Source organism: Bos grunniens, chromosome 26 (assembly GCF_055505025.1).
Source record: "Bos grunniens cultivar Pamir isolate PY7600 chromosome 26, Bosgru_T2T1.0, whole genome shotgun sequence".
Taxonomy (NCBI): Eukaryota; Metazoa; Chordata; class Mammalia; order Artiodactyla; family Bovidae; genus Bos; species Bos grunniens.
The window spans coordinates 11,644,454-11,669,504 of record NC_141190.1 but is presented as its reverse complement, the minus strand read 5'-3'; the positions used below and the strand labels follow the sequence as shown (position 1 = coordinate 11,669,504).

The following is a 25,051-nucleotide window of genomic DNA, read 5'->3' as shown; positions in this document are numbered from 1 at the left end:
CCCATCTTTGCATGAAATGTTCCCTTGGTATCTCTAATTTTCTTGAAGAGATGTCTTTCCCATTCTATTGTTTTCCTCTATTTCTTTGCACTGATCTCAGGAAGGCTTTCTTATCTCTCCTTGCTATTCTTTGGAACTCTGCGTTCAAATGGGTATACCTTTCCTTTTCTCCTTTGCTTTTCACTTCTGTTTTTTTCACAGCTTTTTGTAAGGCCTCCTCAGACAGCCATTTTGCTTTTCTGCATCTCCTTCTCTTGGGGATGGTCTTGATCCCTGTCTTCTGTGCAGTGTCACCAACCTCCGTCCATAGTTCATCAGGCACTCTGTCTATCAGATCTAGTCCCTTAAATCTATTTCCCACTTCCACTACATAATCGTAAGGGATTTTATTTAGGTCATACCTGAATGGTCTAGTGGTTTTCCTTACTTTCTTCAGCTTAAGTCTGAATTTGGCAATAAGGAATTCATGATCTGAGCCACAGTCAGCTCCCGGTCTTAATTTTGCTGACTGTATAGAGCTTCTCCATCTTTGGCCGCAAATAATATAATCAATCTGATTTCGGTATTGACCATCTGGTGATGTCCATGTGTAGATTCTTCTCTTGTGTTGTTGGAAGACAACATCACAAGACTTCATGTAAAAATCTGGATTTCTGGCTACTTTAGAAAAATGAGTTCTGGCAACCCTGCATTCCCACCTGACAATAAGCAGTTGGAGTTGAGTGGCTGCTGCTCACTTTAGAAAGAATATGCACTTTCTGAATTCATCCTGGTTCCTATTCAACTCACTTATATGACCTACTGAGCTTTTGTGCTATACTGGTGATTTCTGACAAATGAAATGTCTGCAGGGTGAGACACCACCACTCACAGACCCAACTCCTAAAACAACCCATATGATCATCTGTGCTCTCTGTCCTCTCCCAGCTGCTGGCTGGATATCTATGCTCAGAGCACCCTCAGGAGTCATGCATTGAAGATGGTAGAACCTCTGAGCCTCCTCTCTGACTGCACAGCTCAGAGTTCCCTCTCCACATTCGCCCTCACCCCTACATTGGACTGTGGAGTGAAACATGAACTTGACTGTGTTTGTTGTCTTAAGGTACTGAGACTTGAAGGTTCTTTTTATGCAACTAGCATTAATACCATAACAAACACCACAAATGGGACCTTGATGTGGGGGTTGCTGTTGTTCAGTCACTAAGTCATGTCTGACTCTTTGTGACCCCATGGACTGCAGCACCCCAGGCTTCCCTGTCCTTCACTATCTCTCAAAGTTTGCTCAGACTCATGTCCACTGAGTCTGTGATGCTATCTAATCATCTCATTTTCTGCCACCCTCTACTCCTTTTGCCTCAATCTTTCCCAGCATCAGGGTCTTTTCCAATGAATCGGCTCTTTGCATCAGGTCGCCAGAGTATTGAAGCTTCAGCATCAGACCTTCCAATGAATATTCAGGGTTGATTTTCTTTAGGATTGACTGGTTTGATCTCCTTGCAGTCCCAGAGGCTCTCAAGAGTCTTCTCCAGTATTACAATTTAAAGGCGGGAACTCCTAAAATAAAAAATCCAGAAAACCTGAAATAAGTGGCACCGGCTTAGCATGCCAGTTGTGGGAAGAAAGGAAACTGATCCCGGAGGCAGAAAAGGTGGCAATGCATGCTGTCATGGCAAAAACTTGGCAAGAATTCTCAGTTGAGAGGCCAGCCATATGCTTCCTGACTGTCAGCTCCAAGAGAAGCAGTTGGAAGGAATCAAACTGTTAGTGCTTTTTGGCCACAAGTGGCTGGCACATTTGGGCAGTTTGCAGGGAGAAGTGAAAGAAAATAGAAAAACTACATTAATTGGAAGTCTTGAAGTAGACTACATCTAGACCTCAAATGGTAGGAAATAAAAGTGAGAAAATTGTGAGCAACAGAGAACGGCTATGTCACCACCACCTCTCGGCACAGATCACCTCCCAGGTGTGGCTTTCCATTTCGATCCTGACGTCATCCAGGTGGCTGCCATTAAGATGAGGGAGTCATGAGGATAAGGGGGAAAGATATAAAGAATGTTGAGAACACTGCCTGCAACAGTGTTCGGTCTTCAGTTTGTGGCACAGGAACTGTCTAGAAGGAAATCAATGGGAAGTCTGTTAGGTTTTTGCACAAATGATATTTCCAAAGAAAACAGAAGTCTGGGACAAAGATGAGTCAGGGCACAGAACAGGACTCCCCGGGTGGTACAGGGAATAAGAATCCACCGCCAATGCAGGGGACATGGGCTCCATCCCTGGTCCGGGAAGTCTCCACATGCTGCAAGGCAGCTGAGCCTGGGCACCACAACTACTGAGCCCTCGCTCTAGAAACCCTGCTCTGTAACAAGAGAAGCCGCTGCACTTCGATGAAGAGTAGCCTCTGCTTGCCGCAACTAGAGAAAGCCTGTGAGTAGCAATGAAGAGCCAAAGCAACCAAAAATAAATTTTAGAAAAAGGTACAAAGCAACAACCAGCCTTGGACTTACAGGTTTCCATGAGAAGGAGGCAGACTACAAAATCTGCATAGTGTCAGAGATAATTTACTCCCCATCACTCACGTCAGATATTGCCACAGAGGATAGATAATGAACAATGAAGAGAATTCCAGAAGAGTGGAACCAGGGGTCACAGAGAAATATGGACAAGATAATGCCTCTCATACAGGAGAGCAAGAGTCCAATCAAAAGACATTTTCCAGTGCTTTCTGGTCAGGGAAATGTCTCAATGCCTAACCAACCACTTTGGGCCACTGTCGGCTTTCTTTTACTTCTTCCCTTTCCAGATGGGACCCTGAAGCTCCTTGTCTCTGCTCGCCAGTGTATATTTGGGGACGAGAAAGGAGCAGGGGCAGACGACTCCTCTTTTTAGTTTGCAAAGTACTCAACCAAAAAGAACAACATGTGAACCAAATAGAACTGGCTGAGCATCACCGAGGTCTGCTGCTGCTGCTGCTAAGTCGCTTCAGTCGTGTCCAACTCTGTGCGACCCCATAGACAGCAGCCCACCAGGCTTCCCCGTCCCTGGGATTCTCCAGGCAAGAACACTGGAGTGGGTTGCCATTTCCTTCTCCAATGCATGAAAGTGAAGAAGTCACTCAGTCGTGTCCGACTCTTAGTGACCCCATGGACTGCAGCCTACCAGGCTCCTCCGTCCATGGGATTTTCCAGGCAAGAGTACTGGAGTGGGGTGCCATTGCCTTCTCCGACACCAAGGTCTAGAGCTTTGGATAATGTTTTAGGAAGTGAGCGGGGAGGAGTTTATTCTACAAATGGGAGGAAGAATGAAATGTAGTTATTGACCATGTATTTTCCACGGTCATTTCTTTTTCTTCCTAGGCATTAAGTTAAACTGCACTTCTCAGGCTCTCCTGCAACTGGTGTGGGTGTGCAGAGGGAACACAGACTGAGTTCTGCCCAGTGAGATGTGGCCAAAGTTGATGTATGCTGTTTCCAGTTTTGGTCCCTAAAACACCACCACTTTCTACTCTCTTTGTCCCTCATCTGCTAGCGGATGTCAACATCTAGGGCAACACTAGTTTCCAAATGAACCACACAGACCAGGCACCCCTCAGCTGACAACATTGAACTCTTTGAGAACAGCAAATATACTTTCATTGCATTAAGTCACTGAGTTTTTGGGTTTATTTATTTACACAGAAACTAGTATAAAGTATGCTAATAAAATTTCCAGTATACTGATTGAACATGCTACATCTCATATGACCAGTGGACTGTTTAATCTTTATTCAGAGATTCCAGACCTTTTAAATACATTATTTCAGCGGTTATATGATTGCAGCCCTGCTGACTTGATAAATTTAATTTTCTGAAGGTTGCATTTCTGACACAAATATACCCACCCATAATGGAATAATGAATATCATACCTCAACGGGCCTGAGGGGTGGGCCAAAAAGGGATGCCATGGGAAGTAGTTAAAACCTTAAAACTGTTTTCGGGTATGGTCCTAGGTCCAATCCTGAGTCAACATCATAGATGGTCTGTCATCTAACATCCAACCAGGGTGTTCAGAAGAGAAGGAAGAAGAAGCAGAGAAGCTAGTCAGACGACAGTGAGGCAACACAGACATTAGCAATGGCACGAAGCCATCACCACCTTAGGCTGGCGAGAAGCAGGGAGAAGGTGATAGAATGAGATCCCAGGAGTTATGGTCACCAAGCAGAAGACAGTTAAGGCAGGCGTGTCCATAGGTGATGGAGACCCCAGAAGAGGGTCAGCAACTTTGGGGAGATGCCTCCCTAGACAGCGAGGGGAGGAAGAGAAGATTCTGCCATTCTCACCAACATCTCCCACTGACTAAGCCTGCTGGAAGACAACTGACCCTAAGAAAGTTGGCTTTCGGGAGCCAGCCCCCTGCCTCACCAGGCAGGGCAGGGGCATGGCAGGCAACAGATCTGAGCACATAAGCATAAGACCCACAGAAGCTGGTTTAAAAAAAAAAAAAACAGATATAGAACATTCTATTCTCAGTAAAAATAAAAGGTCAAGTGTCAGAGCAACTTAAAAGAGTGTTGCAATCAAAGGTGGGATGTTTTTAAATTTCTTGCTTTTGAGAGGTCCTGTTCCAGTTGTTGTGATTTAAGTCATCACTTTTTTCATGTTTTATGTTAGGTTATGGAGAAGCCAGCATGTGGGTGAACTTCTTTATCCTGTGTCCTCTCACCCCCTGTTATTCTGCAAAGCTCTACCGTGTTACTTCCTTTATACTGCTGACTATAAACTGTAGCTATTTTATTTGTTCACTTGTTAAATGGGTCTGATTGCCTTACTGGTTGTAGGCTTCAGGATGTTTTCCTTAGCACAATACCTGTAGATGCTCATAGAAGATACTGTATAAGTATTCATTGAATAAATGAATGAGGTAGGTACCACTATTATCCCCATTGTATACAGTGCTGTCCAATACAGTAGCTCTGCTGCTACTGCTGCTAAGTCGCTTCAGTCGTGTCCGACTCTGTGCGACCCCATAGACGGCAGCCCACAAGGCTCCCCCCGTCCCTGGGATTCTCCAGGCAAGAACACTGGAGTGGGTTGCCATTTCCTTCTCTAGCGCATGAAAGTGAAAAGCAAAAGTGAAATCAGTTGTGTCCGACTCTTAGAGACCCCATGGACTGCAGCCCACCAGGCTTCTCTGTCCATGGGATTTTCCAGGCAAGAGTACTGGAATGGGGTGCCATTGCCTTCTCCAGTACAGTAGCTACTGGTCACATATTACTATTTGAGTTTAAATGGTTTAGCTACTGTGGGAAACAATATGGCTATACTTTAGTGTATACTTACAAATTTGCTAAGAAGGTAGGTGGTATATTACGTGTTTTTATCATCATCATCATATAATAAGAGGAAAAGGGCAGAAGGAGACTTTTGGAGGTGATGGATAAATTTATGCCAAATTGTGATGGTTTGACAGGTATATACTACTTATCTCCAAACTCATCAAGTAGTATATATTAAATATGTACAGTTTTTTTATATGTCAATCATAGCTCAATAAAGTGGTTTTTAAAATAAGCTAACTTTTAAAATGTCAATTAATTAAAACATAAATACAATTTAAAATCCAGTTCTTTTGTCATATTAGCCACATATCAAGTACTCAGAAATGATGCATGGCCAGTGGCCACCACCAAAGAGTAGACACGGTACATTTACCTCATCACAAAATTCTTGGAAAGTGCCAGATAATAGAGGAAGCTGGCTGAGAGGAGGAGCTGGGATTCAAGCCTATGTCTGAGTGACTTCAAAGATGGAATTCTTAACTGCATAAGGTAGTATCATTATTATTATTAGTTGCTTAGTCCTATTTTCAATCTCAGCCCCTTTGAAGGATTTATAGGGAGCTTCAAGCCTGGCTACATCCTAGGGTAAACAATTGTCCCATGGGGTTTGCTGGAAACAGAAAACTCTGAGGCAAACAGTGCCACTTCATTATCAAGATTCTCAATTGAGGTTATTGCAGGTAAATAGATGGGCTCACTCAGCTCCATTTCAGCTCCCTGTAACATGCCGTATACAATACAAAAAAGATCTTAATGACCCAGATAACCACAATGGTGTGATCACTCCCCTAGAGCCAGACATCCTGGAATGCGAAGTCCCAAGTGGGCCTTAGGAAGCATCACTACAAACAAAGCTACTGCCAGTGATGGAATTCCAATTGAGCTATTTCAAATCCTAAAAGATGATGTTGTGAAAGTGCTACACTCAATATGCCAGCAAATTTGGAAAACTCAGCAGTGGCCACAGGACTGGAAAAGGTCAATTCTCATTCTAATCCCAAAGAAAGGCAATGCCAAAGAATGTCCAAGCTACCACACAATTGCACTCATCTCATACACTAGCAAAATAATGCTCAAAATTCTCCAAGCTAGGCTTCAACAGTACATGAATTGAGAACTTCCAGATGTTCAAGCCGGATTTAGAAAAGGCAAAGGAACCAGAGATCAATTTCCAGTATCCATTGGATCCTAGAAAAAACAAGAGAATTGCAAAAAAACATCTACTCCTGCTTCACTGACTACGCCAAAGCCTCTGACTGTGTAGATCACAACAAACTGCAGAAAATTCTTAAAGAGATGGGAATACTAGACCACCTTACCTGTCTCCTGAGAAATCTGCATGCAGGTCAAGAATCAACAGTTAGAACCAGACATAGAACAACAGATTGGTTCCAAATTGGGAAAGGAGTACATCAAGGCTGTGTACTGTCACCCTGCTTATTTAACTTATATACAGAGTACATCGTGCGAAATGCCAGGTTAGATGAAGCACAAGCTGGAATCAAGATTGCTGGGAGAAATATCAGTAACCTCAGATATGCAGATTACACTACCCTTATGGCAGAAAACAAAGAGGAACTAAAGAGCTTCTTGATGAAAGGGAAAGAGGAAAGTGAAAAACCTGGCTTAAAACTCAGCATTCAGAAAACTAAGATCATGGTATCTGATCCCATCACTTCATGGCAAATAAATGGGGAAACAATGGAAACAGTGACATACTTTATTTTCTTGGGCTCCAAAATCACTGTGAACAGTGACTGCAGCCATGAAATTAAAAGACACTTGCTCCTTGGAAGAAAAGCTATGACCAACCTAGACAGCATATTAAAAAGCAGAGATATTACTTTGCTGTCAAAAGTCCATCTAGTCAAAGCTATAGTTTTTCCAATAGTCATGTATGGATGTGAGAGTTGAACTATAAAGAAAACTGAGGGCCAAAGAATTGATGCTTTTGAACTGTGGTGTTGGAGAAGACTCTTGAGAGTCCCTTGGACTGCACGGAGATCAAACCAGTCCATCCTAAAGGAGATCAGTCCTGAATATTCATTGGAAGGACCGATGCTGAAGCTGAAACTCCAATACTTTGGCCACCTGATGAGAAGAGCTGAGTCATTGGGAAGCCCCTGATGCTGAGAAAGATAGTAGGCAGAAGGAAAAGGGGACGACAGAGGATGAGATGGTTGGATGGCATCACCGACTCAATGGACATGAGTTTGAGTAAGCTCCAGGAGTTGGTGATGGACAGGGAAGCCTGGTGTGCTGCAGTTCATGGGGTCACAAAAAGTCAGCCATGACTGAGCAACTGAACTGAACTAAACATGCCGTATCAGTTGCTACACATGAGAAAATTGAAGATGTCAGTTTCCCAGGCCCTGCTAGTGCCCGGGTCCTGTACACCGCTTAGCTCTGCCAAGCAGATGCAGCTGGACAGCATGTGGAAGTCCAGATGGAGGAGGAGGCCCGACTTCTGCCGTTTTGTCTGGTGGGCAGTGGCATGGCAGCAGGGGTCCTGGTGTCTTGTCCTGGACACCATGGATTTGGACAGACAGAATATAGGGCATGAATTCTGGACGTTTCCATTCAGCCTGAGACAGCCCGGGACCCAAGGGTGCAATGACTCCCTGGTTTCTTGGTTTACTATTGTACCAGAAGTAGCAGCTCCCTTGCAGCAGTTCCCTTAGGAAGGTGATCCTGTGGTGGGATTCACTGCTGGGAGCTCAGCCTAGAGGCTGTTCCTTTAGCCTTTCAGAGATTTTTATTCACCCAGTTCCCTGTACTAATTCATTTTATGTAGGAATGAGTTAAAGCAGCTTTTATTATTTGTAGCTGATGAAACTTCAGGATTCAGAGGGGACTTCACTCAGAAAACAGGAAAACTATAAGACAAATTTGAATGTCCTGAATGCTGGGACCTAATCAAAGCCTCTTCCTTCCACTGCTGTCATTCTCAAAGGAAAATGCATACCCCTTATTCATCAGCATGCCCCCAAATATTGGAACTTTGGTGATGAAGAGATGAATATATATATGTATATATATTCATATGTATATATACACACACATACACATATGGATATAGATACAGAAGTGGGCTTCCCAGGCAGCACAGTGGTAAGAGTCCACCTGTCAACGTAGGAGACGCAAGAGACCAGGTTCCATTCCTGAGTCAGAAGATCCCCTAAGAGTAGGAAATGGCAATCTGCTCCAGTATTCTTGCCTGGAAAATTCCATGGACGGAGGAGGGAGCCTGGTGGGCTACAGTCCATGGGGTCCCAAAGAGTCAAACACACACACACATAGATATAGATCAGATCAGATCAGTCGCTCAGTCGTGTCCGACTCTTTGCGACCCTAAGAATCACAGCACGCCAGGCCTCCCTGTCCATCACCAACTCCCAGAGTTCACTAAGACTCAGTCCATCGAGTCAGTGATGCCATCCAGCCCTCTCATACAGATACTCATTTTCTTCCCTCTTCCATGTGCTGGAATGCTCTTCTAAACCTCTCTTCACAGTGCTTCACACCTCAGTCTCTCAGCCCTCAGAAACCGGTATCAGTGTGGCTTCCTCAACTACCTGCATGTAAACTGGTTCCTTTCTCCCAATAATTCTCTTTCACGTCATTTCGTTTAATTTTTATGTTACGTAACACAGACTGTATTTATTGTTTATTTTCTGACTTTCCTTGTCCCCCTCCCCAAAGGAATGTGTGCTCCGGAATGGGAGGGACTTCTCTGCCTTGCTCATCACTGTAACTGGAACAATGGTTTGCACATCGTTTTAAAATATTTGTTGAATAGATATACAAAATAGAAAAATGGCAATAGCTGGCACATTTTTTAAAAGGGAGGGAAAAAAGCCCTTTTGGAAACAAAAGTCTAAGACACCGGACAGCAAAAACATTTCAGTGAGAAGTAAAGGGACTCAGTAGTTTAAAAGGCAGTGTTGTGTGGGCAGTGGATACTATATCAGGTGTCTGCAACCGTGGTGTAAAATCTGCAGGTGACAGCAGGTACACCATCTTTTGGGAGGGCGGCATGGTGGTTGAGTTACAAAACGTGAGGTTCTAGGGCCATCCAGACCTGACTCAAATGTCTGTTAGATTTTCTGCTGTGTGACCTTGGACCCATTAGCCTCTCTAAGCTCTAGTTTGCTCATACAAAATATGAGCTAATAATAGTATCCAAATCCAACTCACATGACTACCTTGCTAATTAAAAAAGATGACACTTCCAGTGTGCTTAGTACAGTGTATGGCATGTAAGAACTCAATAAATGTTAGATAATAAGCCTACTGACAATTTGCTAAAGCCAGATACATTCCTAAACTTATGCCCAGTATTTGGGGTCACTCTGATTATAGCTTATCAAATTCCTAGGTAGTCACACTCCCATCTCCCTTCACCATTGGTAATGGTGACCTATAAATCATCATTGGTAGGTGCTCAAAAAATACTAGTGAGTAACAGGAAGTTAGTTCATGTGGGGTGTGTTTCATTCCTGTACACACAGTTATTACTGTAGTGGCAACTGCTGATGTTTTGTTTTTCCACTTCTATTGACCAAAAAAAGAAAAAACAACAACAACCAAAAAAACCCAACAACAAAAACTAAAATATTCCATCAAGCCATATAGAAAAAATAGTAAAAAGAACGGGATTGGCCTAAACCCTCTCCAGTGGTTCATTTTGGTGAATAATCTTCCTGACATTCGATTTGCCCTATTGAGAGGAACAGGGTCAATTCATCTTTTCAGTCAGCAAGTGTTTATGAAGTGCCCACATGTTTATGACATAAGAGAGCCTAAGAATACCTCCTGCACTTCCACCTCCACCTTAGTTAGCTTCTATTCAGCATTCAGAATTCAGCAAATGTCATTTCATCTACTAAAGTTTAAGACGAGTCCAGGTCACCCTGGTATGTGCCCTCATGGCACTGGGAGTCTTTCCATTTTTGCATTTCTCGGAGTGATAGTTACGCTTTTGCTGTTGTGATTACGTGCTTAAGGCCTGTCCATTCTGTAATCTGGATAAGGATGGGAACTTTGTTTTTGCGTAAGACTATATCCTTGGTACTTAGTATGGTACCTGCTGTGTAGCAGTTGCTCAATTCTGAAGAAAGGAGAAGAGGGAGGCTCTGATGAAGTGGTCTTCAGAATCTCTCCATAACAGTTATTCACAGGGCAGTTTTGTTGGTTTTTGGTGGTCTTTGACTCCCTGAAGCAGAGCTACTCCCTAGGGCCCTGAAGAAAGCACTGTCGTCGAAGTGAAAAGCACAGTCATCGAAAATAGCACAGTCCTTGAAAATAGCCTCCTGAAGTGCCTCATGCGAATCTCTAAGAAAGGCCCCGACACCAATAGCAAAAGAGGAAAAAATGAAAGACGTCATCGTGGGTGGATAGTATTCTGACAGTTAAAATTCTAGTAATTCTTTTTAAACTATGTCTTGAAGAGTATCCTTTCCCAAGCTCATACTGTGTCATCAGTGTGGTTATTAAGTGGTAAAAAGCTTGGGCACATTGGATTTTATTTCCATTTTAGCAAGGAACTAGAATTTCTACAGTGATCATGTATAATGATGGCATGGTGGACAGGTTTTAATCTGTGTCTTCCAAAAAAAGTAAATTAAAAGTCTAATTAATAGTAGTTAAAAACTAGTGCTGACCTCCCTCTTTTTATGGGGGGAGGGGAAGAGAGAGGGAGGAAAGAAGGCAAGTGGGGAGTGCGGAGTTAGACTGAAACAGACAGATATTGATATGGCTTACCTATCAGTGTAAGTACAAGAATGTCATGATCATATCTACATTTTTAAAGGATCACCCTTCTTAAATATAAATCCCAGAGAGAATATAAGTAGAAGGTCTTGCTTCTTTTTTGCATATTTTGTCTTACATGCTGAAACCACCAGATTCCCAGTTGCCCAGACTGGAAACATAAAAATTATCCTGGCCTTACCTCTTCCTCGTTGTGCAGTTGGTTACTAAGTCCTATGAATTCTTTAAACAGTTTTTGAGTCCCCTTAGTGATCTCATTCTGAATGGTATGTCCTTCACTTGGTCCCATCTCACTTCTTTCCTGGTTGTTTCCAGTAGTCGTCTATCTGGTCCCTCCAACTAGGGACCTCCTCCCCTATTTTGTTCTCCAGACTGATGCCAGAGATCCTTCCAGAATGCGAATCTAGGAGTTTTTCCACAATCTAAAACTCTTCAGTGGTTTCTAATGGCTTTCAGGAAAAAAGTCTGAATTGATTCCTATGGTGTAGAAAGCCATCTGAGATTTGGACCCCATCTCATGTTTTTGGCCATCACTCACCTCCTCCCTCGGTAGGTTGCCTTTCGGCCTTGTTGATCTCCTGGCAGGTTCCCAAGCGTGCCAGATGGTTTCAAAACACCTGCAGGGCCTCCACTCCCTCAGTTCTGAATGGATTTCCTTCAGTGTTCCATGATGAAATTCCATGATTGGTCAAACTTCAGTTTAAGGGTCATTTCCTCCCTGAAGCGTATTTTAACACCCATCTCAGCCCCATCTTCCTCTTCTCTTCCCTGTTCCATCATTGCTCACTCTCTGGAGTCCTTTGGAGTTCCCTTCCATAGTATAGGTGACACACTTTGTTTCATTCACTGCAAAATTCACTGTGAAGACAAGTGGGCCTTAGGAAGCGAGCTCTACCCTTAGGATATGTATATATTTCTGTATGTATGTTATTTTCAACAAGAAGTTTAAAAGGAAAAAGTCCCTAGGTTATTCTTATGTACCCACATGATGGAGAATCATTGACTTATCTGTCTCTGTCTCTCTCTGTCTATGAATTGTAAGCCCTTAGAGGGCAATGAAGCCATTTGTTTTGACTTCGTACTTACTCCCAGCATTTATTTCACTGCCTACAACATAGTGCACTCATAATAAATGACTGGTAAATAAATGAATGAACAGAGGGAGAGAGTGCCTTGTGGGTTCTTCCTCCTTCTCTCTCTTCCAAACATTATTTGTTCCATTCCCCTGCTGGAGCACATCATAGTTCATACCTCAAAATGACACCTCTGAACCACAACCTCCCCGCACCCCCCTGACTCCCACACACCCCATAAACCTGCGATGTGCCACCTGGCTTCCTCTCTATCACATGCAAGGTATAGCCGATTCAAGGCACCCAGAGCAAAGAAGAGAGAAAGGAAGCAGGCAGAGGATGTTCTGTCCCCAGCACCAGTGCTCCTGCCCTACCTGGGTCTGAGCCACCTGGCTCAGGCCTTCCTCACCATGCCTGGGAATCATGCTGGAGAGGATATGTCCTTGGATACACTGCATTGCTAACTCTCTGCATTTCTGCTCTAAAGTGCTTCCTAAACTACTGAGCTTAAATTATGTCAGAATTTGAAAGCTTTATATTTGAATATTTAGGAGTGACAATCCAGGCGTTTTGTTTTTAGCAAATTTACAGTAGAAAGTGAGAGACACGCTGGGGAAATACCACCCAAGTCATTTATTCAGTCACAAATAATTACCAAGAGCTTCCTAAGGATAGTTATGAAAGAGAGTCATCTGCCTTAATGGAGATTACAGTGTAGTTGGGGGAGACGCACAATCAAATATTGAGCTTTTTTATAGCACTTATGATGGGCTGGACACTTGACATATATATTCATTTTATCACTGTAACAACTCAGTCATGTCCTATTATACCCCCATTGTGGTGTTACAAACTGATAGTCATGAAGGTCAAGCGTAGGAGGAGGGAGCTCTAATCTTGTTCCAAGGGTCAGGGAAGGCTACTTTAAGAGGTTGAAGTAGAGATCTGAAGACTGAGTTGGAATCTGTTAAACAGACATCTGGGAACACGCAAGGGAACACAGCAGATGAAAAGGGATGTTCGTGTGTTTGAGGAACTGAAAGGCTGCTCAGTAGAGGGAGAATCAGGAGCTCAAGGTGAGGCAGGGGCCAGGTCATCTAGGTTTTTCCTTCATATTTTCAAATAATATGATAACGTCAGGGAAACAAAAATAGGAGAATTAAGACTTATTCTTTAATGTGCGTGCGAGCTCAATCGAGTCCAGCTCTGTGCAACCCTGTGGACTCTAGCCCGCCAGGTTCCTCTGTCCATGGGATTCTCCAGGCAAGAATACTGGAGTGGATTGCCATGCCCTCCTCAGGGGATCTTCCCCGCCCAGGGATTGAACCCAAGCCTCCTGTGTTTCCTCCATTGGATTCTTTGTCATTTAACCACCTGGTTTATTCTTTGCTTTGTTCTTAATAACCTCAGCCATCCGTCTGTGGCTCAGTTTCCATATCTAAAAAAAAGGAGTCAAGGGACCTGTGCACGGGACCTGTGCACTCAAGTGGTCATGGGTCCTAAAGCTGATTCCAGGTTAGACTGCTGGAAGGAATTCCTATCCAGGTACAGGCCCCTGGCTGCTGCTGAGTGTTCTGAGGCCTCTGACTCCTCTGTAGATTAAATAAGTGCAGATGATGGAGAACATCACACACAGTAAGTTACACAATAAACATGACTGTGAGTATGGTTTATTCCCCTTGTTGGAAATGAAGGGCGATCTGCTAATAATAACAGTAATAAGGATAACCAATCTTTGGGGAATTTACTGTGCACCAGGACTGTAGCAGATTTCTCAAGACAGTTTCTAGAGTCAAGAGCTGAGGCCTCAAGGGATTGCACAACTTTGGGAAGGTCCTCAGCACCCAAATTTGTCCTGCCTACTGAGCATGCCCAGTCCTGTTTCATGAAACCAGGTGTGTTAACTTGAGCAATGAGTTTCTCAGGGTTTGTTGGGTGCCTGAGTTGGAGTTTGAATCCAGCTCTGACTCCAGGGTTGTGGTGCTGTCTCCCCTGTGATGCTGCCTGCCCCTCTGAAAACACAGGCAACTCCTTACTCTATAAATAGGGTGACATTGTCTCTTCAGCGTCCTTTCTGGGTGAGGAAAGTGCTTTTTATAGCTTGGGACTGCTTCTGTTTACTTGGTCTCTTCCAGCACCAGTTAATCCCGCCTACATCTATGTCCTTCACTGTCCTTACACTGTATTCCTAGGTTCCTCCCTGTAAAAGACAACTCCATGAGGCCACATGGTGTCTGTGAGTGCCAGTAAAGAAATTACACTCCCCTCCCTCTCCAAATCCGCCTACCTGTCTATAAATAATCGTTCTCCTTCTTCCCCTCGTGCCTGTGAGTAGTGTGGTCACTTAACTAAACCCAGAGAAACACATATACGCTCACAAAGCTTTCAGGGAGGAGGGGACAACGTGAATGACCTTGCAAAGGTATCTAGCTCGGTGCGGACAGGATTAGCAAACCCAAACCTCTACATATATTTATTGCCTCCCCCCTCCCCCCGCCCGCATTCCTCCCGAAGCTGCTCGTTCCTCTCACGCCGGCCTCGCCCAGTCCCTTCTCGGCTTGCTCCGCCATACAAAGCCCAACCCGCCCATCTCTTCTTTGCGAAGCCGGAGAACTTCAGTCCCCATGTTGAAGCTCGGCGGTGGCGGGCAGGACTGGGCATGCTCAGTAGCGGGGACAGGTCTGGGAGGCGAGGAAGCCTCGTTTGAAGTCGCGCGACTGGGGCAGCGGGGGAAGGCGGGCTCTGGGGGCCCCGGCTGGGGGTGCGCGGGGATCCCCAATTCCGCGCCGGGAGCGGGCATGCTCCAGGCGGGCGCCGGGGGGCCGGCACTCGAGGGTCAGGGCGTGGAGGAGGTGGGAACGCCGGAGGGAGGAGGGGAGGAGCGCCCGGCTCGCCATCCTCCAGCGCCGGCTCTGCGGCTGCTGAATCGGAAGCCGCAAGGAGGATCCGGGGAAATAAAGACGCCCGAGAATGACCTCCAGCGAGGCCGTCTGAGCCGGGGCCCGCGCGCCGCCCCACCAGCCTCTGGCATGGGCGACCACGGCGGGCAGCCTGAGCGCTCGGCCCCGCACGCCCCGGGGACTCCCGCCGGCGTCGGCGCTGCAGCCGTGAACGGGCTGCTGCACAACGGGTTCCACCCGTCGCGCCTCTGCAGCCGGGGCCCCCCGGGCGGCGGCGACGCGGCACCCCCGCGCCTGCCGCTCCAGCCAGAGCTCCAGCCACAGCCGCCGCCCCCTCAGCACGATTCCCCCGCCAAGAAATGCCGGCTGCGGAGGAGGATGGACTCCGGGAGGAAGAACAGGCCGCGTAAGTCTCTCAGGGAGGGGAGCGCGGGCGCAGAACGGGGCGCGACCCCCAGGAGCGGCGGGACAGGCACCTAAGCGCGCCCGGGGCATCCCAGCCCCAGCTGTCTGGGGACGGCTTTGAGGGGGCGCACGGGACTGATTCTTTCCCCAGGGGCGCCAGGCGCTACAGATCCCTTTCCTGCTTTCATCTGTAAAATGGGCCGGTTTGACTCGGCTTCTGAGCTGCTCCTCGGGTAACGGCTCTGCAGAAGGCAAACGCGCTGGCCGCCTTACTAATTTGTCGGTGGGAAAATGCACGTGTGCCAACATTTGGTGCGGTCCGGGAGTAGGAGTCGAGCAGCGGTGGGGGGCGAGCCTGAGCTGCCGTCGCCCTTCTCCTCGTCCTTTTCTGAGAGCTCATCTTTCTGGGGTTGGCGCTCAGGCAGTCAGCCTGCCCTTTGAATCGCAGAGGAGCCGCCAGCTCCCTGGGTCTATTGGCGAGCGCGAGGTCTGGAGGCGTGGAGTTTGACAGCCCCCCAAATCACAGCCTATTAGAGGCTGTTTCCTCGCAGCCAATGAGAGGACTTGTTGGGAGGGACACACCCACTGATACCATGTGGGCCGGAACTATGTGGACCAATGAAGATTGGAGGTGGATTTTTTTTTTTTCGGAGAATGGGGAGGTAGAGTTGAGGTTTCCAACAGTAATATACAGTGCTGAAAGCTGAAATGCGTAATTTCACAATCTAAAGCTTGTATATATGTTAATTTGAGAAGAGTCTCTCCCCCACGGAACGTTCTGAGATGCAAATTTGTAGATCAAGTATACAGCTGTTTCTTATCTGAGCCGAACTTCTTTCAACTTGTTACCTCTTTCTGGGTCTCCCCAATGAAGCTTATAAATGGCAAAAAAGCAAAGTAAGTAGAATGCATGCTAATAACGTGATTGCATTCAAACATGCATATTTGCGTATAGGTTATTTATTGTTTCATACAGGGAAATTGCTAGATATACTTTAGATTCATCTGTAAAACCTTGATATTTGGCAACTTCACTTTTTGCTGTTTCTGTTTATTATCTTAGACTCTTAGCTTTTCTGCATTCAGTTAAAGTCTGAGACTTTGGGAAGCTTTTTAACCCAACTGTGGGACTCAGTAACTCTGATACTTGTGTTTTGTAAGTCTGAAAGTTCAGGTTCAAAGTTAACTTCTTGTCAGGAACTTTGAACCCACACAGCAGATTGGTAGGGTTGTAAGGAAGGCATCTAAAACCTGAATTTCTGTTTTCTTTTGTTTTTGAACCTTGTTAGAAAATGACTTTATTTATGCACTAGTATTGATTGTTTATGATTTATTAACCTGTTTTACTTCTTTTGAAGCCACATTTCATTTATTTCTCTGATTTACTTTAACAAACTATATTAGAGTTTAAAATGTAAATAGCTAAAATATAACAAAGAGAACTGCTTTGAGTTTTTATGTAGTATTGTGAGCATAAATGGTCTATGTTTGAGTGTATCATACCTCTTGAAATAATTTTTGAGGAATTGAAAATATACTCTCTTAACAATTTTCTCTGCAGGAAGGCAGAGAAATAACCTTGAGGCTTAACTTTTGCTTGAAAATCCACTGGAAGCATTATTTAGAATATAAGAAAGTATAAATTTATGCCTGTGTGTTTTGTCAGGTATTGAAATAGGTTTTGTATTTTTTTTTTTTAATGAAAACCGTACGTATTTTAAGTTTAGTGATCATACTTATTTATCAACTTTTTAAAAAAATTCATCAGAATTGGTGTTTCATTAGCCTATTTTTTCCTCAAATTTGAACAAACGTTTCTGAAATAAATTTTACATGTTCTAAGCCACATCTGCTGTGTTCACTACCAAATTTTCTTAGTTGAAATTAGGTTTAATTTAGGATCCTTATACCTTGTGTATTAATATTCAAGTATCTTTTTACAAAAAAAAAGAAAAAATTTGCCCAATCAGTTGATTTTTTAGGTAATCTAAAACAAATCTACTTAGACTTAAGTATCTCTCTATTTTCTGATGACTGATAAATTTTACATAAGCAATTATTACAAAGAGTATTTACATGCTTTAAATGAAATTTGAGTGTATTGTTGATAAAATCATCAAAGTTGGACAAATAACTACTTCCTACTTACAGTCTGCAACTTCAGACTCCTGCTTCTATCTGAACCAGAAGTGCTTTAGGACAGCCAGGTATCACTTCTGTCAGATAGGCACCTGGAATGCATATGTGGGTAGATGTGTTTCTATTTAGTAATATATTGGGTAGAGTGCAATACACTTTGAAATACTGCATGTTTGAAAACAATGAATGCAACGAAACAGGCAATTCAGTAGTTTTTGATTATTTAAAAAAATTAAATCTAATCCCTCAGTACGAGGACTATTCACAATCTTGTAATCTAAAAATCAGAGTAGTGGCAGGTTGATTTTGTTAAACCAGGAAATCTTGTCCACTCTGTTCATCAAAAGTACCATGACCTCACTCACTGTGCTTATCCTTGGAAAGCTTTTCCAAGACTCAACTGTTTCATTGAGCTTCCTTGGTTACTTTACCTGTCTCTGCTACTGAGCAATTGTGTGGCCTCAACCAGGTTAGATCTCCTCTTGGAATGCTGGAGTCCACGAAATGATCTTCAAGGGTTGTTTCTTGTACTTTCAAAGTGCTAAGATTCTAAAGAGCTGAGAGTTCTTTCTTCATAACTTCCACCCTAGTCATCTAGTCTACCACATGGCTTAGCATTTTATTATCATTTAAAAATTTTTTATTTTTGCCTTGTCCCTGCATGTTATTGGTCTTATCTCCCCAATTAAGTTGGAAGTCTTATTACAGATGATAGTTTTTTTCATATGCTTTGCAACTTGGATACATGAATACTTGATTGATGTTGACGAAAAAGGTACAGGTGACATCACCACCACCTCATCAAAGTAGCCATTTCCATCCATGGGACAGACGAGGCGAAAGCCCTTCAATGGAGTCTCGGTAAGGTCTCTATAGGGCGAATCCTTTTGTATGCTCCTTAGTGTTCTGATTCTTTGAAGCATACGTAAGTAGCACCTTATGAAGTCAGCTCATTTCCCAAATATTTTGAAACTAATTTTATAGTCCTAATAAAATGCCAAGAGCCTAATGTTTGTAAATGGTGGAGTTATCCAGACTCTGGAGGGCTTGAGTTTAAATTACATCTGGGTGACCTGGGGCTACTTATTTAACCTCTATGCTTCAGTTTCAGTATTGATAAGATGGAGCTAATCATACTATGTGATCAGGTTGATCTGAGGATTAAATAAGATATATATTATATGTGTGTGTGTGTGTGTGTGTATATATATATGTAAATTCCTGCTTGGCACATAGCAGTTATTTGGCAAATGCCAGTTGTTATCACACATGCAAAACACTGTCCACCACTAACCCATAGGACAAGAGACTGAGCTGACAGAGACACCTCAGATTGACTTTCTTGTTTACAAAAAGGTGGGAGTTGGCTAATATAAGAAAGCCAAAATGTTTTATTTGATTATCTATGACACTCCTAGTCCCACAGTTACTTCCAACACCCTTGTTCCAATAAAAATATTACATAATACAAACTGGAGGAAACAAAGCAGGAAGAAGTGCTCACAAATACCATCACCCAGAGAAAATGGCTGTTTAAAATGTGCCGTTTGCTGAAGGTAATTTTGGATCACACTAAGATACGATTTTTTTAATTTTTATTTTATGTTGGACCATAGTTGATTTAATATGGGAGGAGACTGCAAGGCTACGAGTACTAGGAGCCAGGAATCCTTGGATGCTGTCTTGGAGGCTGGCTACCATATGTACCATCTTTAAAACATGGAAAAATTAAGTGAATGAAGGACAGGCATAGTAGATAAAGTATAAATATGGGATTGACATGAAGCAAGTAAGCCCATAATCTTTGTGTGTAACGTGATCTGCTGCAAAAAAGACATAGCATCTTAGTTTTATGAAAAATAAGCCTATAGATAGACCTTAGTAATATTCTAGGATATTGTTTTTAGGGTTTTTTGAATTTTACATATTGACTTTATTATTATTAGTGACTTAATTAGGGAATCAGTAAACAAAGGTACGCATGAATGGAAAGGTGCAAAGTTTGAACCAATGCATATCTGAGGTGTGTGTGAATAATTGATTTGGTTAAACCCTGTAACTCTGAGGTCAGACGTTAATGCTCAGGATTTTGTTCTCAGGCTATTACTATTCATAGGTCTGGATGGTATTACTATAAGTAAATTAATGATTGAGTAAGTATATCTATATAGAAGACAAGGAAAGCCATATGTGGTCCAATTATAAGTGTTTAATATATTTTTGTTATTAATACATTTCTAAAGTGCTCAATTCCAATGTAAATCTATTTGGATAAATAGCATAAGAGATAAATACCTGGAAATCAATGTTCTGAATTATTTGAGAAGTGCTGACTGCTTATTGAAAATAAGAAGATATGATCTAATTGGTTATGTCTGGGAGTAATGATGGAGAAGGCAATGGCAACCCACTCCAGTACTCTTGCTTTGAAAATCCAATGGATGGAGGAGCCTGGTGGGCTGCAGTCCAGGGGGTCGAGAAGAGTCGGATACAACTGAGCGCCTTCACTTTCACTTTTCAGTTTCATGCATTAGAGAAGGAAATGGCAACCCACTCCAGTGTTCTTGCCTGGAGAATCCCAGGGATGGGGGAACCTGGTGGGCTGCTGTCTATGGGGTTGCACAGAGTCGGACACAACTGAAGCGACTTGGCAGCAGCAGCAGCAGCATAGTTGATTTACAATGTTATATTAGTTTCAGATATACAGCAAAGTGATTCAGTTTTACATATACATATATCTATTGCTTTTCATTTTCTTTTCCATTATAAATTATTACAAAGTATCAATAGTTCCCAATGCTGTACAGTGGGCTTCCATGTGACTCAATGATAAAGAACCTTCCTGCCAACACAGGAGACACAGGTTTGGTCCCTGGGTCAGGAAGATCCCCTGGAGAAGGAAATGGCAACCCACTCCAGTATTCTTGCCTGAAAAAAAATTCCATGGAAAGAGGAGCCTGGTGGGCTATAGTCCATGGGGTCACACAAGAGTCAGACACAACTTAGCAACTAAACACCACCAGCTATGCTATACAGTAGGTCTTTCTTGATTATCTATTTTAAATATAGTACTATATATATCAATCCCAAACTCCCAACTTACCCTTTTTTATTTGAAAATCTTAGTAAAAGCATTTTCTTACAGCATTAAAGCGTCATTTGTAGTGGTTGTATTACATTCCCAATATTCCATTATATAGATACACCGTAATCTATTTAACCTGTCTCTAGTAGCTTTAGACTGCAGCTTGAGTCTCTAAACATCATAAACACTGCAGCAGCAACAATTTTGTACATAACTCTTTTATTTTTGATGAAACTGATGAATATATACTTTTTGGAGAAGGAACAGAAATGGCACAAAAAAGTATAGAGCTGTTTCCTTGAAATCCTGGATATTTTAGACCCTAAGGATACTTGTAGATGAGCCATACTACTGAAGAGAGGAGAAAAATGCAAAGGAGATAACTTTTTTGCTGTTTGAGCCAGCAAACACTATGCTATAGAAAGGCAAATATTTGAGAGTCATCAGAAGACTCGAGGATGTGAGCTGCCCTCTTCAACAAGCGGGAATAAGGGCTGGAGCAGTGCCTGCAGCCTCCTAGTAGAAGTTCTGGATTCTGAGATCATGCAGATAGAACTCGAGCAGAAAATGGGTGAGAGTTCATTATGCACCTAACACATTCGTGGGGTATAAACTGAAGAAACACAAATCTATTACCAGTTTTAGCTGGCCACCATTGACAAAGCGTAAGTCTTCACTTTCCTAAATATTAGGATATTTAGCTTTGGCACCTAGAGTTTCCCCAACTTCTGAATCGGGCTAATGGAAAAACCAGGATATAAAGGTAAATAGGTAGAATTTTCTGGCTGGAACGGTGTGACTATATATGCGTTTTTATTAAAAACATAATCAGAACTTCTAGATGGTGGACAAGCTTTGCAAATCAAGAACAAAAGACTTAGGATGGAAAGCAGGGGCACACTCTAGAATTCCTACCTCGGGGATGTGGTCCGATTTCTAAGTTTGTCAGTGAAGTTATGAATTCTACAATGCACATTTGGACTAGAGATTTATGAATTTAAGTGCCCAAGTGTTCAGTATCTACGTGGTTAAATTAGGTGTCAGGATTCATTAGGGACCTGAACACCACTTTTCCCCAAAAGGCCAAGTGAATTTCAACGTTAATACAAAACATATTTTGTTTGGCACAGTAACCAAAAATTTTGACAGAAAGAGTGCTGTTAATTTTTAACATGTGGGACATTCAACAAGGGTATAAAACAAAATCCAGCATGGTTTTTGGAGACATAATTAGTCAGGAAAGAAGAGTACTGGTTTTAATTAACAGGTTTGGGGTTGGTTTTTTGTTTTAATGTGTGTGATAGCCTGACTCTTAATAGTGTGTGTGTATGTTTTAATACAAACCAATAACCATGAAAAGCAATCAAGGTTTGACTTCCATTACATTTAATTTTATGCTTTACCTTCACTGTGTAGGGCAGTGTTCGCCTTGGGATGACAGTATTCTGAATTAGATAGGGTGCTCAGAATGTCTCAGCAGACCTTTCTTTCCTCTGGATAGTGCAGCTATCAAGCTTGGTATCTCATTACTTAATTTATGAGATGTTTTAGATGCTTAGAGTTGGCTAATTGTATGTGTGTATGTTTGACTATGTTTTATCCTTGGGAGTGTATTTGAAAGCAGTCAATGATTCCAAGGGGTAAGGGAGTGTTATTTGTAGAGGCAGTTACATCAAAATAATGATCTGTGCCTCTAACAGATTTCTCTATAGTTTGGAAAGAAGGTGAAAAGATTTATGACAATAGTGGGTACTTACAGTGGTCACTTTGATTGACCAAGTAACTAGCTTAGCTATGATTGAGCAACAGCTGTGTGTCCCATTGCTCTCTATGTGTCTTTACAAAAGAATGTGGTCAGCACTCCCACACTTGATTTATACGATGGGGAAAGAAAGGCCTGGAGAATTGAAGCAACCTACCTGAAGTCAGTGAACGGCAGAGCCAGAATTCAAAGCCAAGTCTGCCTCCATTTTCAGCTAGCTGCCTTCTTTTCTGCCACATTAAGCCTATTATTTTGGGAAAGGAAGTGTGTTCTGTAAAACTTGTAGAAGAGATCGGTGTATACAGTTGGTACACCTTTGGCAAAAAGCTCATTCATGTGTTAGTGGAGGTAACAGTAGCCGATGTTAAGGGACCCTTACTCTGTGCCAGGAACCAAAACATTTTACATGGATTATCTCATTACAGCACTCCCAGCTCCCTATGAGATAGGTCCTACTCTAGATTTATTTCTTGTGTCCCCCCGAAATTCAGATATCAAAATCCTAACCCTCAAGATAATGGTAATAAGAGGTGGGGCGTTTTAGAAGTGATTAGGTCATAAGGACGAGCCCAGAGAATTCTCCAGAGGTTAAAAGCAAAAAGACAGTTATCTGTGGATAACCAGCAAGGAGCTACTGTGTGGCACATGGAACTCCACTCAATGTTGTGTGGCAGCCTGGAGGGGAGGGGAGTTTGGGGGAGAATCGATACATGTATATGCACGGCTGAGTCCCTTCACTGTTCACCTGGAGCCGTCACAGGGTTGTTGATCAGCTATACGCCAATGCAAAATAAAAAGCTTAAAAATAAAAAAGACCGCTTTCTAGGAACTGAGCTCACCAGACACTGAATCTGCCAGTGTCTTAATCTTGGATTCCAGGACTGTGAGGAATAAATTTCTGTTTATCCTTCTCTAGGAAACCGAGCAAGGGCTCTAGGACTCGGGAAAATTGAGCTTCGATTTGGACTCTGCTGGGTCAGGAGACCAGGCTCAGGACCCTCTTGGATTCCCAGGATGAATGGGTGGTGTTCTAGAGTGGAAGGAGCTTTGGAGTCACCAGACCTGGATTCGGAGCCTCATTCTACTACCTGTTCACAGTGCAGTCTCAGTTGAGATGCTTACCTTCTCAGAGGCTCACTTTGTTGACTACAAATAACTGGCATCTGTCTTACCAGTGGTGAGGACCAAATGTGGAAAATAGGGCTTCCCCGGTGGCGCTAGTCATACAGAACCCACCTGCCAGTGCAGGAGACAGAAGGGATGTGAGTTCCATCCCTGGGTCGAGAAGATCTCCTAGAGAAGGAAATAGATACCTACTCCAGTATTCTTGCCTGGAGAATCCCGTGGACAGAGGAGCCTGGCAGGCTACAGTCTGTAGGGTCGCAAAGAGTCAGACACAAGTGAAGGGACTTAGCATGCACACACACATCTTACCGGTTTTGAGCACCAAATGTGGGAAATGTAGGTGAAGTCTCGTATAGTAGAATGCCTATATCCTGATATGTGCAGAGCAAAAGATATTTTACTATTCATACTAGCTACTATTTATAAAAGGTATTCAATATTAATTTTCTTGCTATTATTTAGTCACAGAGGCTTTCAAATCTTTCTAAAATCTCAGGATTCTCATCAACCCATCTTGCTCTGACTGAGTACTTTTGTGGACAGGGTTTCAGGGTATCCTCCAACCTGATCTGACATCATCTCCTAAATGGAAGCTTCCTTAATTCCTTCTGAGGTTTCTGGAAGCAGGACACATGGCTGTGTCGTGTCTTTATCTCACTGTCACTTTCATAGGTGGCTCCATGGCAACTCTTGAGACCAAGTACGAGCAGGCCCTGCCTGAGAATGATGTGAATAAGAAAGCTGTGTAACTTATGTTACTGCTAATCTAGTGTCAGGACAAAGTTATTTTTAAAACAGGAAGTATCTTCCTTTGATCTTTTACCGTTTGATATCTCAGCCCTTGAGTGAGGCAGATAGGCACCATGGAGAGGAGAAAGATAAGGAAAGGGAGCACTTTTCCTTTATAAAAGCTGCACAAACAAAGCTTCAGAATTCAGAACAGCCACATCCAGTGCTTAGGTGTTGTTTTTTAACCCTCAGCCTAGCAAACTTTGTTCTGGCAGAAGATGAGATGGATACTTCTGGGTGCTTGTTGCCTGCAGGGCCAGAATATGAACCTTCTGGTGTTGTCTGGCCTTGACTCTATGCTGAATCTTAGGCCACAGGACTTTAGATAGAGGCTCGGGACACTCTGGACCTGCATGGACCTCTGTAAGCTAAAGCCAGCCTAAGTGGTACCAGTTGCTGGGAATCCTGGGGCTTACGGAAAAACAACTGCTTTACAGCCTGAAGTAAGCAGTCCAGGAGTGGAAGAGACAGGGATGGACTTAGCTGACTTGAAGCTCAGTCTCAGCTGACTTGAGATTCAGCAGTATGGTGAGTCTTCCATCAAAACATAGGCACTCAATAGAAATTACGGGAGTTGATGTTAGATATCCTTCCTTACACTAAGTCAGAATCCATCTCACAGTTTCTACCCTGTGTTCCTTGACAATGCAGCACATCTAATTTATATTATATAGATATTTAAAGA

General features: G+C 43.2%; 1 protein-coding gene across 7 annotated transcripts in view; it reads left to right on the top strand.

Moving 5' to 3' along the window:
- PANK1 (pantothenate kinase 1) overlaps positions 1-25,051 on the top strand; it is a 104,352-nt gene that overhangs the window by 33,387 nt on the left and 45,914 nt on the right. Inside the window, exon 1 of one of the 7 annotated variants that reach the window (XM_086378505.1) lies at positions 14,221-14,239. The exons of 2 other annotated variants lie outside the window; for them this stretch is intronic. Coding sequence is in view for 3 of the 5 variants with exons in the window: in XM_086378500.1 (XP_086234626.1) it covers positions 14,786-15,467 (682 nt within the window). In the remaining 2 variants the exon portion in view is untranslated. Of the gene's footprint in view, positions 1-14,220; positions 14,240-14,482; positions 15,468-16,102; positions 16,364-25,051 lie in introns of those variants that run through there. 4 more of the 7 variants (XM_086378507.1, XM_086378500.1, XM_086378501.1 and 1 more) reach the window with 4 other exon arrangements.